The sequence below is a fragment of the Cnephaeus nilssonii genome, assembly GCF_951640355.1.
Source record: "Cnephaeus nilssonii genome assembly, chromosome: 8".
Classification (NCBI taxonomy): Eukaryota; Metazoa; Chordata; class Mammalia; order Chiroptera; family Vespertilionidae; genus Cnephaeus; species Cnephaeus nilssonii.
This window is the reverse complement of record NC_137079.1, coordinates 1,087,429-1,103,615: the sequence shown is the minus strand read 5'-3', so window position 1 is coordinate 1,103,615 and position 16,187 is coordinate 1,087,429. Positions and strand designations below refer to the sequence as shown.

At 50.1% G+C, this 16,187-nt stretch overlaps 1 protein-coding gene across 1 annotated transcript in view; it reads right to left on the bottom strand.

Annotated features, from left to right (window-relative positions):
• Positions 1-15,906, bottom strand: part of CSMD1 (CUB and Sushi multiple domains 1) — a gene marked incomplete at its 5' end in the record, with an annotated part of 729,782 nt that extends 713,876 nt beyond the window's left edge. The window contains one exon of the mRNA XM_079779355.1: positions 15,756-15,906. Coding sequence (XP_079635481.1) covers positions 15,756-15,906 — 151 coding nt within the window. The remainder of the gene's footprint in view (positions 1-15,755) is intronic.
• Between the last annotated feature and the right edge of the window lie 281 nt (positions 15,907-16,187).

Genomic DNA, 16,187 nt, shown 5'->3' with positions numbered 1-16,187 from the left:
GTGTCTGTGTCTATGAGGTTTTCTGTGTGTGTTTTCTCCAAATCCCTTTACCTTTCACACCCAGCCCCCTCCCCCCTCCCCTCTGACAGCTGTCTGTCTGTTCTCTGATTCCATAAGTCCGTTTCTATTTTGTTTATTAGTTTAGTTTGTTCATTAGATTCCTCATATAGGTGAACTCATGTGGTACTTGTCTTTGTCTGACTGGCTTATCTGACTTAGCATGATGCTCTCCAGGTCCCTCCATGCCGTCTCAAAGGGTCAGAGACCCTTCTTTTCCACCGCCAAGTAGTATTCCATGGTGTAGATGTACCACAGCCGTTTTATCCCCTCGTCTACTGATGGGCACACGGGCTGTTCCCAGATCTTGGCTAGTGTAAATAGCACTGCAATGAACATAGGGGTGCATATATTCTTTCGAATTGGTGTTTTGTGTTTCTTCAGGATTAATATCCAAAATTTATAAAGAACTTTTACAACTCAACACACACACACACACACACACACACACACACACACACACACACAGAATCCAATTTAAAAATGGGCAAAGGATCTGAATAGAAATGTCTGATGGTAAGAAGCAGAGTTTCGGAGAGCCCGGGACACTTGGGTGATTGCATGTAGTGTAGGTACCTGAACACAAGTACCATCCAGGCTTTTATTCTCCCACTTCAAACAGGAAATGATTGCCAAGGACATTTTACTCTTAAAGCCCATTTCACAACAGTAGCTCTCGGTGAGCTCGAGCTTTTCACAGCGATATTATCAAGTGCTGTGGGAGTGCGCTAAATCTTCATAAAAAGGGTTTAATGAAAGGGATTTATGGGCTTAAAAACCAAAGGACTAATAGGAAGCCCATTTTCCACTAAATCTGAATCTAACAATAACCCAGTAGCAAGTGGATGTTAAGCTGCGGGATTCTGAAAGGTCTTTGCAGGAAAGAGCTTGCCTGGTTTATCTAGCGATTCTCACATCAACCTGAGTCAGAGAGGGAAGGCTTGATAATAAATTGAAGGAAGTGAATACCTTCAAGAGAAGGGGTGTCTGCCGGGAACAACTCAGTGTGACAGACCCTTCATGGTGAACCAGGTGATCAGACAATGAGACTTTCTCCAAGGAATCACACCCAGACTGTCTTTGGGGGCCAATTGGTACCATGCATTTTGCAGAATGAGTCACTTTTGATCAGTAGGGAGACTTTTCCATGGGGCCTGTTGGAAACTTGGCCAACTTCTCCCAAGTTCTTAGACGAGGGACTCTCAGCTTGGCTGCTCACTGCAGTCAACCGAGGAGTGAGCGGGTGTCTACTCCTGAGATAGATTCTGAGATAGATGGTCTGGGTCAAGAACGTCCCAGACGAGGTTGAAGAAGAACAACCCGGGAGGTTTTATGCTACTTAATGGCATGCCTTATTACAAAGCTGCAGTCACCCACACAGTGCTCAGTGGGTGCAAACCTCAACAAAGACTCCATGGAACAGAACAGAAAGGCCCCAGGACCCGGCTGATGTGGCGCAGTGGTTGAGCATGACCCATGCACCAGGAGGTCACGGTTCAATTCCGGATCAGGGCGCGTGCCTGGTTGTGGGCTTGATCCCTAACAGGAAGCGTGCAGGAGGCAGCCAATCAATCTTGATGTTTCTCTCTCATCGGTGTTCCCTATCTCTCTCTCCCTCTCCCTTCCTCTCTCTCTGAAAACCATAAAAACATATTGTTTAAAAAGTAAAGCCCTCAGCTGAAGCCACTCAGACGCAGATGGCAGGCTGACGAAACGCTGGCGCAGTGGTGTACTGGAAACGGGTCTCTCACCGGCGGTGCCGCCGACTAGACAGCCAGATGGGCACGTGAGGCTGGTCCCTCCCTCCCAGTATGGACACACATCTCCTCCCGATGAATCGCGGACCCACGTGTGGAACCATGAAACGTCCAGACGGAAACCACATCAAAAAGTGTCCTTGGAACTGGATGGTAAGTAAGGGTGCCTTACCTGGAACACACCGAGTAATCATCAGAAAATAAAGAGCGAAAGGAACGCCAGAAAGTAGGTCATATTCACAATACTCAGATTCAACCAAGGCCATGGTTATAACATGACGGAGAAAGCTTGCAAATCAATAAGAAAAAGGCAACACAATAGAGAACAGTGATTATACGCTGCTGGAGATTCGGCATCGGAGAATGACTTTTCTAAAATTGGAAAGAGACAGATGGGTCATGAAATAGAAATGTCTCCCAAGCCCTCGCCTCCTTGTCCCCGGGGCAGGGCCCAGCAGCCCCTCCCTGTCCTGCAGGTGTAAGAAAAGAGCATCTGTGTGACAGGAAGACAAAACCACATCCATTTGGTCTTTATTTTTAAAAACAAGCCCACCTCATAGCTCTGCTCACGCCTTGTGACTCTCGGTCCCACCAGGAGAAGGCGAATGTTCTGGCACCTTAATATCTCCAGACTCGTGAAAGTATCACGACTTCAGAAAAGACTGAGCCACATGAAATAATCACTTGTATAAGCAACAGTCCTCCAGCGGTATTGACCGGCGCCCATTAGCGTAAGCAGCATTAGTGAAAATCTATACCGGATTGACCGGGAGGACGCCTCCTTCATTACAATCACCCCAAAGCTGTGGGTCTCAGCATCGTTAGCATCCATGTAAGGTCCCCGCTTCCTGACACGCACAGAAACCGTGGCTGCGGCCATTTACAGTTCAACGAAAATGGTCTCCAAGTGGAAGTCCCACGAGGTGAAGTGATTAATGAATGTGATTAATGAATGTAATTAATGAACGTGAGTGAGGTAGCACTTAGTGTCTCTGTTGGACCCAGAACTTCATCCAGAGAGCACGCTAATGGATGTCTGAGATAAAAGATTGCTCTTGGCCGACATGGCTCAGTGGATGAGTATCAACCTCTGAACCAGGAGGTCACGGTTCATTCCCGGTCAGGGCACACGCCCGGGTTGTGGGCTGGATCTCCAGTAGGGGGCGTGCAGGAGGCAGCCAATCAGTGATTTCCTCTCATCATTGATGTCTCTATCTCTCTCTCCCTCTCCCTTCCTCTCTGAAATCAATAAATATATATATATATATATTTTTAAAAAGATTGCTTCCATGGAAAACAGGAATTTTAGTTGGATAAATAAATCCATAGGCATGTGGATTATAGATGACACGGGCATACATTTTCCTATTTTACATGCACTTTCACACAGAGCATGGGGCCGGCTCCCCCAGCAAATGCCAAGGTTGGGTTTTTCCGCGCATGATCCCAGCAGGTCTGCCTTCTATGACTGTCCGCTCGGGACTTACACGCTGAGGGCCCTGCCTGAGGCATGAGCCCTCAGCCCTCCTGCAGATGTTTTCCTTTTAAGTGGCTGACGCCTAGGCTTCCTTTCAATGTTGGCCTGAAACGCAGCTTCAAGTAAGCCGATTATTTCAGCGGGAAACACTCTTAATGAACAAACTTTTAGATCCTGCAATTATCACCTTGCATTAACACACTGCTCACCAGGGATCTGCAGGCAGGGCCTTTGTCAGTTACGTTTCCTAAGGGCAAAGAGCGAAACTGCAGGGCTCCTGGGAGGGTGTTAATGTTTCAGTGAAACGTGTTCTTCTCGCAGGCCTGGAAACGCAAGCATTACGGACGGAAATGCCGAAAGGCCTTTCTATAAGTACTGACGCTGGAAGCTGCCTTGGAACATCAGAGCCAATGGAAGAACAGGAAGTACATGTGCAGCATGCATGTAAATCGCATGTACACCATGAATACACATCACACAGGGAGTGCATGCATGTTTGTGTTCACTTGCTATCATTCAAGCAAACTGTTATCAGAAAATTCAATACCTGGCGTAACTTTTAGAAATTGGTGTCACCGTGTTATATATCAACTAGAGGCCCGGTGCACAAAATTCAATCATGGTAGGGTCCCTAGGCCTGGCCGGCAATCGGGGCCAATCGGGGCCTTCAGGCTGCGGAACGGGGCCTCCCTTCCCCGGCTGCCGCCTGCTGGCCTGGCCTCCCTTCACTCTTCACTGCCCCCTGGTGGTCAGCGCACATCACAGTGAGTGATCAAACTCACGGTCTCCCGGTTGAACTCCCCAGGGGACACTTGGCATATCAGCCTTTGGTATATATAGATTCTATCTCAGGGAAGCTGGGGAAATTGCTGTCTAAATCGCCCGGCGGTTGAGCTGTACCTGATGAGATACTTGGTCTATCTCTGACGTGATGAACAGAACATTAGGCTCCGGGGACTCGTACAGAGTTAATTCAGCCTAGATTCCTCCCGTCCCAGAGCTCCCGGCTCCACCGCTCCCGACACGCAGGATCCCGGCATCATCTCCCTGCTGCCTCATACTTCAGAGCGAGGCGGAGTTTCCACAGGCAATTCACCCGGAACCTCAGTCATCCATGACAGCAGGTCCACGTGACTTCATGGATGTGGAAATGTACACGGAATGGTGCTGCCCTCCCTGACGTACAGCAGGTGAGGCGTGCAGGAGGCAGCAGAGTGGCTGTCCCCCGATTCCCAGAAGGGAAGTGGGATCTTCTGACACCAAATACTAGTGTCAGTTCCCCCAAATCACAGCCGTGTCTCCAGAGACCAGCACCGCGTGACCCACAAGCCATCCTACACTGCAAGGACTCACCCAACCCCAGTGTCCATCACAGTGACTAGCTCAGACCACCCCACACGACCAGGATGGATCCTGGCATTCAGCAACTCTAACTCAATTCAGCCCTTCCTTCTAACCATCAGCCACGGCAGAGAAAAAGGTAAAGCCCCACCTGAGAATAGGAAGACCACTCACGCCCCATTCCCAGAGACAACGATGCCATCAGCTGACTGACCACGTTTCTAATCTGCACTTAGCACTTTCTAAAAATATTTGTATTGATTTCAGACAGGAAAGGAGAGGGGGGGAGAGTTGGAAACATCCATGATGAGAGAGAGAATCACCGATCAGCTGCCTCCTGCACGCCTCCCATTGGGGATCGAGCCCACACCCCAGGCTTGTGCCCTGACCTGGAATTGAACCACCAAGCCACACCGGCCAGGTCACACTTAGCACAGGACGCACGAGGGCTGGTCCGGGAGGGCCGTGCTGGGCTGGCTGGTTGGTGCTGGGCCTATTCTGAGAGGGTCGAGAGCTCGCCCTGCCACGGTGCCACAGAGTCCTGGTGAGCAGTGGGCGCCGGCGGCTGGACAGGGCTGCCCCCCACAAGGCCGGGAAACACATCTCAGGAAGGACAGGGGTCCTCGTGTCTCTTGAGGAGTCCCTGCTTGGAACGTCAGTCTGGGTGTGGCCCACAGACACGCTGGGCTGCCACTCGGCTGCAAGGAAAGCCGAAACGCTGCGACAGCAAGGACACATCGTGAGAACGTCACGCTGAGCAATGTGTCAGGCAGGAAAGCTGAGAACCACGTGACCTCCCTCCTGTGGGGTAGAAACTGAGAGCAACCAGTGCACAAACAAGAAAACAAACAGAAGCTCAGACACTGACCACAGTGTGGGGTCACCAGAGGGAAGGGGTAGGGAGAGGAAATGGTGAAGGGGGCACCTTACGGGGCTGGCTGTTATTCAGGCGGAGCCGGTGACAAGGCGGGGCCTTTCCTGGGGGAACCCCTCCCTGAGATGACGGGGTTTGCTCTCTGGGGTACACGGCCATGTGGCGTGGTCCAGTGGCTGCAGGAAGATGTGGTCCGTACAGTCCACACGTGAAGGGAGCCCGCAGGAGAGGGTCCCCGTGCACACCTCTCCCAAAGGGGCACCCCCTGGCCACTCGAAGCCTATGGGTGCAGGCCCCAAGCTGCCTGGCAGGCGGGAACATTCCCGCGTTGCTATAGCGACGCGGGGATGTTCCCGCCCCGTCCCTAGTGGCTTGCAAAGGCTCGAGCACGAAGCAGCGGTTTGGGGCCATGCCCCCAGCCAGGCGCCCACGACCGGGGGGCTGGCTGCTGGCCTCTGGGGTGTGCCGAGACCCTGGTGGCCACCGCTGCGTGCTGCCCAGGGTCCCTGCATGCCCCAAGCCTGGGGCCCATGGTGGGGCTGGCTGCTGGCCTTGCACAGGTAGGGTCCCTAGGCCTGGCCGACAATCGGGCCCATCTGCGGGGGGACTGGCGGCGCAGTCGGGGGCCTCCACTGGTACCTGCCTTGGCCAGCCTGGCGCTGCCCGCTCACTGGCCCTGCCACGCCACCGCCGCCGGCTGCCTCCCTCTGCGGGGCGACCAGCAGGGCCATCTGGGGGCCCCCGCTGGCACCCACCTTGGCTGGCCTGGGGCCTGCGGGCTGGGGGCAGCTCCTGTGTTGAGCATCTGCCCCCTGGTGGTCAGTGCGCGTCATAGCAACCAGTTGTTCCACTGTTCGGTTGATTTGCGTATTACGCTTTTGTTACATAGGACTGTTTTCCTGCCTCTGTAACTATCATGCTGCCCTTCCGAGAGCGGGGATGCACTCGATGCTCACAAAGGGCCTGCTATAGTGCCCGCACTCATGTTTAATCGCCGAGGCCAGCGGCTCAGTCAGGGCGCGTGGGGAGGTGGCGATGACGGTGGTTTGAATTAAATCTAAGCACACACGTGTGGAAAGAATCTGTAAAAATACCCCCGAGTGGGCCAGGCAGGCACTTCTCTGCACTGAGTCAGGGGTGCCCTAGAACACTCAGAGCCTGGGGTTGTGACTCCAATCCCAGAGAAGGGAGCCGGCGACCTCCGTCCGCACGGTGAGCGGCCTGATGGCCAGCAGCTCCTTAGAGACACTTAGAGCCTCTGCTCTATTCGGAGCCCTTTCCTCTCAGGCCGTCTCCTTATACCTCCCCGTCTCCGCCTGCTCCCCCGGAGGGTGCCGGAGCCTGGCCAGCAGCCTGCGCTGAGTCAGCGGAGCCGCCAGTGATGCCTGTGATGCTCCTTGGACTGCACCCGGGAGGGAGGGTCTTGAGTTAATTGCGGCCCCACCCTGCTCCCGCCCACTGAGAAATGGCCCATTCCCAGCTCCCAGCCCATCATTCCTGACCACCCCTCTCAGGGACACGTGGGAGGAACACGGTGCAGAGCGTGGGGCACAGTCCCTGGGCCGTGGTCACTTCCCGGCATGGACCACTGGGGACATGGGGGATGGAGCACCCGCTGGTGCCCACCCACAGGAATGAGGATGCGTTCCATCCTGCTGGGCTGTTTGTCTCTGTGTTTCTTTAAAAAATACATTCTTATTGATGTCAGAGAGGAAGGGAGAGCGAGAGAGAAACATCAGTGCTGAGAGAGAATCATGGAGCGGCTGCCTCCTGCACAGCCCACACCGGGGATCAAGCCTGCAACCCGGGCATGTGCCCTGACCGGGCATTGAGCCCTGACCTCCAGGTTCACAGGTAGATGCTCAACCACGGAGCCACGCCAGCCGGGCTGGCCTGTTGGGGTGACGCTGCGAGATGAAGCCAGGGGATGGAGTGAGCGCTGGGAGGGAGTTGAGTCAGGAAGAAAGTGAATTGTCAGTGTTTTCAAAATATATTCTTATTGATTTCAGAGAGGCAGGGAGAGGGAGAGAGAGAGGGGAACATCAATGACGAGAGTCATGGATCGGCTGCCTCCTGCACGCCCCACACTGGGGATCCAGCCCCAAACTCGGGCATGTACTCCAACCAAGAATCAAACTGTGCCTCCAGGTTCATAGGTCAATGCTCAGCCAGTGGGGAGAAGGGGTGCCTTCCACCCCCAATAATGAAGAAGAGGTGGCAGGACTAGGGATCTTCCCATGAACCACGGCCATCGAAGGAGGGACTGGCAGGGATGACCCAGAGCAAACCTCCCACCCCTGAGGTTTGCGGCCCGGGGACTCGGTGACTGTAAGACACAGGCAGCCACTTCCTGTTGCTCCAACGTCTCGCTCTCAGGGAGGGTTTTTATGGATGAAGCTTCCTTTCTGATTGGCATGGCTTCTGTGCTGTGGGAGGGGTGGGCATTGCCACTGGGGGGCCCACAGGACCAAGTCCCTCCTCCTGTGGGAATGAGCTTCCCCAAGGGGCTGAGGGCTGAGTCAGCCCAGGGTGGGGGGACAGGCCGACCCCGTCTCACTCCCAGGTGTCAGAGGGCCCGTTTACGAGACACAGCGCCTGCTCTTCCTCACCGCAGACCAAGCCATGTACCGAGCTGTGCAGGGGAGACTGGTCACAACACCAGCTGACAGCTCTGAGACACAGTGACTTTCCTTCCTGGCAAAAACCTGGCCAAGGGTGGGGCTCATCTGGCATCTGACCCACTCCTAGCACCATCAGCGATGCCCGGTAAGTGACAGGTTCCGCTCTCAGTAGACCATTAAGAGGATTAACGGTTGTTTTTCATGCAGCGGCAAAAACACATGAAATGGCCCTGGATGGTGTGGCTCAGTGGATAGAGCGTTGGCCTGGGGACTGAGGGGTCCCAGGTTTGATTCTGGTCAGGGCACATGTCCAGGTTGTGGGCTCGATCCCTAGTAGGGGGCCTGCAAGAGGCAGCCAATCAATGATTCTCTCTCATCATTGGTGTTTCTATCTCTTTCCCTCTCCCTTTCTCTCTGAAATCAATAAAAAATATATTTAAAAACAAAAAACAAAAGCACATGAAATGCAGAATGTTCTTCCTGCTACTGAAACCGTGTTGTTGTGGTTTGATTCCCAACAGTAACCTGCCATTTTCTCTCTGGGCAAGTTCTAAAATCTGTTTTAAAGAAGCAAAGACTCACAGGCAGCCAGACGTTCTAAAACAGACCTCCACATCCAATGGTCAGGATTGTTTCTATTTGCCTCAAAATAGCGCGTTTTCTCTGTGATTGATGACAGACATTAAAACGGGCCTAGATAACAGCTCAGTGAAGTCCGCTCCTCCGCGGGGTCCTGATCTCAATCGGATGGATACTCGGTAGAGAAGTGGCCCCAGGCTGAAGACAATCATCGCAAACTGCACAGAGGAACTCTGGGAGGGGAATCTATTTGCAAACACATCGCTCTGGGACTCCAAAGCCGGTAAACATCATTCCGAATGGGAACGGAAGCATTGGCAAACAAGGGGTCTTTGTCAAGTGCCAGCTTCTAGGACCCCGAAGAGGCTTACATTTTCCTCGTTGCCCTTCACACACAATCCCTCAGGGCCCGCTTTTCTCCAACGGATGTCCTGGAGGGGATTTTAGGGCTAAGCTGGGTTCCTTTCATCAAGATCAGGTTTTTGTTTTTATAATATATATTTTATTGGTTTTTTTACAGAGAGGAAGGGAGAGGGATAGAGAGTTAGAAACATCAATGAGAGAGAAACATTGATCAGCTGCCTCCTGCACACTCCCTACTGGGGATGTGCCCGCAACCAAGGTACATGCCCTTGACCGGAATCAAACCCGGGACCCTTCAGTCCGCAGGCCGACGCTCTATCCACTGAGCCAAACCGGCTAGGGCTGAGATCAGGGTTTTGATAGCGAAGGTTTAAGGTGCGTTCTCACATCATGTGTCTACTGTCACCCAGGTTCACACACCCATAGCCCATCAGGACGCTCAGCAGCGCTTCCCTCTCCCTGGGCAAACTGGGCCCAATGGAGCTCTCCATTTCCTTGGTGCATTTCTCTGTGTCGGTGGCACAGCCCGAGGCCGCCTCTTTAAACTACTGCTCTCGACTAGTCTGGGTCTAGGACTCCTGGGCCTAACACACCCTGAGGAATTCAGGCGGAGAGCTGCTCAGGCCAAACTCACACAAATGCCGATGCCGGTGCACAGGACACCGGTGCTTCTGCTGCCTCTTCCTTCACGGGGAGGGGACCCCAGAGTATGGATCCCTGGTCTCTCTCCTCTCCCTCCCTCACACACGCGACCCAGGAGACGTAGGGTGTTTGCTTGTTGACCTTGCAAAGGGGGATTAGAAATTTGGAGCACCCGCTCCATCCCCGCCCCCTCCAGGCAGCACGCTTTCCTCTGGGCTGGGCCAGGGCAGGGTGTGCGCTTGTAAAGGGGCCAGTGGGGTTTAATGAGGGCGAGAGAACGGATGATGGGCTAATGCAAGAGCTTCCCATTGGAAAGTTCAAATGCCTGTAGATGCCAACTAAATTGCCCGCCAGTAGCCTAATTAAAGAGAGCACTTACTAATCATTTCATTAAAATGTGTTGTAAATAGAAAATTACTTGAATGTATTATAGAACAAGTCAATAACAGTCTCTAATATCTTTAGCGTTAAAGTGTATTGAGATAGTCGATCATCATCGAACACATTGCACAAATTCTTTTTCTTTTCTGTCTTACTCTACCAGGGAGGTTACCTGAGGCCTGACCTACGGGACTGGTCTTTGTTTTGCCAAACTTACACTCAAGGCAGGAAAAGGACAGAGAAATGTCAAACCATTTCAAGGCAAGTGAACAACCACAGAGGCGAACAGCACAACATGAAAGAGCCCGGGAAGAGAGGCTGCAGAGAGCGTGTCTCTGGAAAGCCGGCACATTCCGAAGTCCGTGCGTAACGGGGTTCAGGAAGTCGTGCCGGCCGGGCAGGTGCCGTCGCAGGAAACACCTGAGGAGACCCCTGTCTTCCAGGTTTTGTCGGTCGTTAGAGTCAATGCAAGCAAGAAGGGAGAGCAAAGACAGAGCTGTAAACAGGGGTGTGGGTACGCATTGAGGGGGTACCCCAGCCAGACAGTGCCAATCGGCAGCCTGGGAGCGGTTGTCTTTTCTCGTTTTCTGTCCTTTTCCTTTCTTCTCTTCTTCTCTCCTCTTCCATCCCCCTCCCTCCCTCCTTCCCTCCCTGCCTCCCTCCCTCTCTCTCTGGATTCAAGGAAATCTCTGACAAAGCAGGAGGTGGACACAAGCTGCAGAGACGAAGCCCTCAGAGAACACGCCTAACAGAGGCGGACGGACACCACCGAGCACTGCGGGGCGTGCAGTGGAAATCCCAGGAGGAGGGGAGGAAAGGGAGACAGGATATTTGAAGAAACAATGACAAAGCTGCCCAGGATTTGCTCACAGGAGTGAATCTACACGTCTGAGAACCTGAGCTAACTCCAAGGAGGATAAATTCAAAGAGATTCCTGCTGAGGCACATCATCCTCAGGCTGCTGAAAGTCAAAGTGAATCTCCAAAGCAGCAAGAGACCAGAAACCTGTTAGAGACAAAGAATCCTCAATACAACCGAAAGCAATGTCTCACCAGGCACCCAAGAGGACCAGGAAGTGGGGCGGTGTTCTTAAAGTGCTGAGGAAAGTAAAACAATGACTTGTCAACCAAGTGTGCTCTACAGCAAAATGTCCCTTCAAGATGCAGAAATTTTAAAAAATTACAAATAAGCAAACCATCAGAGAGTTTGCTGTTTGTACAGGTGCCCCACAAAAAATGCCCAGAGGAGACCTTCAGGATAGAATAAAAGGAAACTAGACAGTAAGTCATACAAAGAAATAAAGGAATTTCAGTAAAGGTATATAAGTAAACTAGAGGCCCAGTGCACAAAATTCATGCACTCCGGGGTGGGGGGTCCCTCAGCCCGGCCTGCGCCCTCTAACAGTCTGGGAGCCCTTGGGGGATGTCCGACTATCGGCTTAGGCCTGCTCCCCACGGGCCTAAGCCATCAGTCAGACATCCTTAGTGCTGCCATAAAGGCGGGAGAGGCTCCTGCCACCACCACTGCACTTGCCAGCTGTGAGCCCGGCTTCTGGCTGAGCGGCACTTCCCTTGTGGGAGCGCACTGACCACCAGGAGTCAGCTCCTGCATTGAGCGTCTGCCCCCCGGTGGTCAGTGTGCATCATAGCGAGCAGTTGAGCGGCCTTAGCATATCATTAGCATTTTATGCTTTGATTGGTTGAACGGACAACCGGACACTTAGCATATTAGGCATTTATTATATAGGATGTTAGAGTTAGTATTATTCTATTTTTGGTTTTGCAATCCTTTTCACTACGTGATTTAAAATACAAATGTATAAAACAAAAATTATAAATTTAAGCATCAAACAATGTATGAAGATATAGTTTGTGAGAAGGGAAGTTTCAGAACTGTATAAGAGCAAAAATGGTACATGCTATTGAAGCTAAGTTGGTATCAATTCCAACTAGATAGCTAACTTTTTAAGATATTAATTATAATCTCTATAGTTACCATTAAGAAAATAACTGAAAAATATACACAAATAAAATGAGAAGGAAATCACAATGATACAGTACACACATTAATTAAACATAAGAGAAGGCAGTAGTGAAGAAAATGAGGAATAAAAATGTTATAACACATATAAAGCATAAATGGTAAATGTCAAAAGTAAATTATTTTTACTGCTGATTTCTTTAAGTGTAAATGGGTTAAACTCTGCTTTTCAAAAGGGAGAGATTGACAAAATGGATTTTTAAAAAGTAAACTGATCAGATTATATGCAACCTATAAGAGACTCAACTGATGCCCAAAGACAAGAATGGGTTGAAAAATAAAAGGATGAGAAAAGATATTCCATGCAAATAGCAACTAAAAGAGAACAGGTGTCAGCAAATACTAAAGTCAGCAAAAATAGACTTTAACTCAAAAACTGTTATGAGACAAATAAGACCTTTAATAAAAGTATCAATTCATCAGATATAGCAAATATAAACATATACGCACCAAACACAAGAGCTGTAAAATATCGACGGGATGAAAAGAGAAAGGCAGTCACACAATGATGTCTGGAGACTGAATAATGAACAGGACATCGAGACAGACAACCAGTGAGGAGACGGAGCACACGGACAGCCTGTGAGTCAGGGAGGGGGAGGGGCTTATGCAGAGCCTCCGACCTGGAACGGCTTTGTCCTCACGTGCAAATGGAGTATTTTCCAGGACAAACCGTACATTAAGCCACACGCAGGTCTACATAAGGTGAAATGATTGAAATAATTAAAAGTCTCTTCTCAAATAATCATGGATTTAAGCTGGATTCAATAACAGAAGGAAAACGGGAATTCACAAATAGGTACAAATAAAACAACTGATTTAAAACATGAAGTACATCCAACAGGTCAAATCTTAAGGGAAATTTAAAAATACCAAGAGATGAATGAAAAAAAAACCAAAACAAACAAACAAAAAAATACAACACACCAAAAAAATATGGAATAATGAAAGCAGTGGTCATTGGCAAATTACAGGTGTAGATAAGTACAACTAAGTAGGAAGAAAAATCTAAAATCAATAATCTAACTTTACAGATTAAGGAATTAAAAAAAGAATAGAAAAAACTAAAATAGAAGGAAATAATAAAATAATAAAATAATTAGAGTAGAGATAAATAGTAGAGCACAGGAAAAAAAATAGAATCAACAAAACCATAAGCTGGTTCTTTAAAAATATAATAAAAAAATGACAAATTTCAGATAGACCGACAAAGGAAAAAGTAGACAAAAAGCCACTAAAATCACAGGAAAGCAGGCAGGCACAAATTACCGACATAACTGAGAACTACAATGACAGAATAGATGCCTTGCTAGAAACATATACTCACAAAAACTGAATTTTTTTTTTTTAAAAGGACAATGTCAACAGACGTATAAAAACACAAGGACTCAGATGGCAACCCAGAATCTCCTCAAAAAAAAAGAAACCTCTGGAGCTGGATGGCCTCGCTGGTGAACGTCACCAACATTTAAAGGATTAGAGTGTAAGTCGCCCTCAAAGGAAAAGCGATGCCATCGGTTCTTTCCAAAAGGTCAGTGTTACCCCCGGCACAAGGAGAGACTGCGGCAACAGAAAACTACAGACCAATTCATGAACGTAAATGGGAAACTCTTTAACGTAATACAACCAAACTGATCCCGCCAGGATATTACCAATTATGATTTATCTAAGGAATGCAAGGGAGGCTCAACATAAGGTCACCACCAATGTCATCAATCGCATTAATGGAAACAAATCCTATCTAATAAATAGGGAATATGCTGACCATCACACCCTCACAAAGATGGCGGTGCCCACAGCCAATAAGGAGGGATTATGCTAATTGACTGTCACACACAGCCACAAGATGGCGGTGCCCACAGCCAATAAGGAGGGAATATGCTAATTGACTGTCACATACAGCCACAAGATGGTGGTGCCCACAGCCAATAAGGAGGGAATATGCTGATTGACCGCCACAACCTCAAAGATGGCAGTGCCCAGTCCTCTCAGCTCCTCCGTGGCGGCAGCCATGCAGCACAGCCGGGGCTGCCCCCAGCCGGGTCTGGCGGCTCCACACACCTGCCTCCAGAGTCCCCCAGTCCCCTCAGCCCCCCAGCCCCCCAGCCACCCAGGGCCACCTGAGGCTCAGGTAACCAGGGCCGGCTGAAACTTGCACTGCCAGCAGTGGCAGCAGCAGAGGTGTGATGGGGCGTCGCCTTCCCCTGATCACCGGGTCGCCTCCTGCCCCTGAGGGCTCCCAGACTGTGAGAGGGGACAGTCTGGGCAGAATTTTCATGCACCGAGCCTCTAGTTTAAAAATAAAACACATGATCACATTCCAATGCAAAAAATATATATAAATAAATAATTGGTAAAATCCAAAACTTTTTGTGGCGAAAACCTCTAACATCTAAGAAATGTTAGAATTTTTTATAAAATCTCAAGTAATAACACACCGCATGGTAAAAGAAACACTTGCCCCTAAAATCAGGAACAAGATGAGGATACCTGCTTTCACTGCTGCTATTCAACTTCGTAAAGAGTAAAACCGTCTCTATGTGCAAACGGCATGATTTCCGATATATAGAAAACCCCGAAGGTTCCACATGATTGTGACGAGGATTCATAATATCATGTCAGCAAAGTTGCAGAATCTACTGCCAATGGTTCATTTAACGTGTGTAAACTTAAGTTGACTATGTTTTAAAACATCAGTCAGCTTAACGTTCCATATTAAAAGGCTAAGTACAAAAATCACATAAATCATTAAAATCATATCAGTTAATGCAAAAAAAAATTGTATATATTCCAACATACATTCGGGACAAAATCACCCAGAACATGAGGAATCAAGGGAAACTCTTCAAATTGATAACGAGCTGCCATCAGCCATGTGTAGCTGTAATTACTCCTAATGGTGAGAGAGCTTTTCTTAAAATGCTCCTCAGATCGGAACAAAGGCGGTCTGTCCGCACACCGCCCTGTCCGCACACCGCTGCGAGCTCTCGGCCAATGGAACAGGCCTGGACAGGAAATAACGCCCGGCCGATACTAAGGGAGGGAGTGCCCGTGTTGCAGATGGCCTGGTCGTCTCCAGAAAAACCCAAGGAAGAAACAACAACAAAAATCTCCTGGAAATGGTGAGCTTAGCAAGGCCGCGGCAGACAGAAACGTGAAAAGGCAGCCCACGTAAAACCATTCAAATAGAGAGCGGAAATCCAAGAAAACACACACAAGACGAGTGTCGAACACAGAAAGCGCTGGTGAAACGAAGAAATCTGAAGTCCTCCCAAACGGATATGCGGGTTTAACCAGGGTCCTTTAAACCGCCCCAACCTTCTATATGTATGGGCGGGAGTGTTCTAACGTTTATACCAAAAGGCAAAGGAGCGAGAACCCCTGGAGCAGGAAGATGAGCGCACACGAAAGTCTGCGCCCCAGTGCTCGCAGCAGCTCTATCCGAAACAGACAACAACGGGACGCCCGAGAAACCCGTGACTGTAAGAGGTTCAGTCAACGGTGGCACATCGGGCACGTGTCACCCACTGGCGATGGGAAGGAACGGGCAGCTGGCTCGTGTGCAGCCTCCGGTGAATTCCCTGAAAGATGCGCTGAGCAGAACATCCCCAAAGACTCCACACCCCGGACCCCATCCACGTAGCGCTCCGGAGATGAGGAGGTGAAGGGCATGAGGGGCGGGTTCGGAAGGGCCCTGGGTTGGGGCGTCGGGAGGAAGGCAGGGGTGGGTACAGACGGAGAAGCGACCTTGGTGGTGACGGAAACGGTCTCCATAGCGACTGCACTCACATCTGTGATACGGGACTTTTCCAGAAGCCCCACTGGGGGAAACTGAGGAAAGCTACGCGAGAGACCGCTGAATCCGTCTTATAACTACCTGTGGACCTCATCTTCCTCACATCAACCAATTAGAAAGGAGTGCATCGAAGGCACATTTCCTTCTCGTAAGAATATTAAGTCTTGATCTTCCTAAAAACACCGTGGGGCTTGGGAATTGCTAGGAGGCAATGCAGATGGTCCGGTCCAGTGTGAGCACCGGATGGAGACAGTGCAGC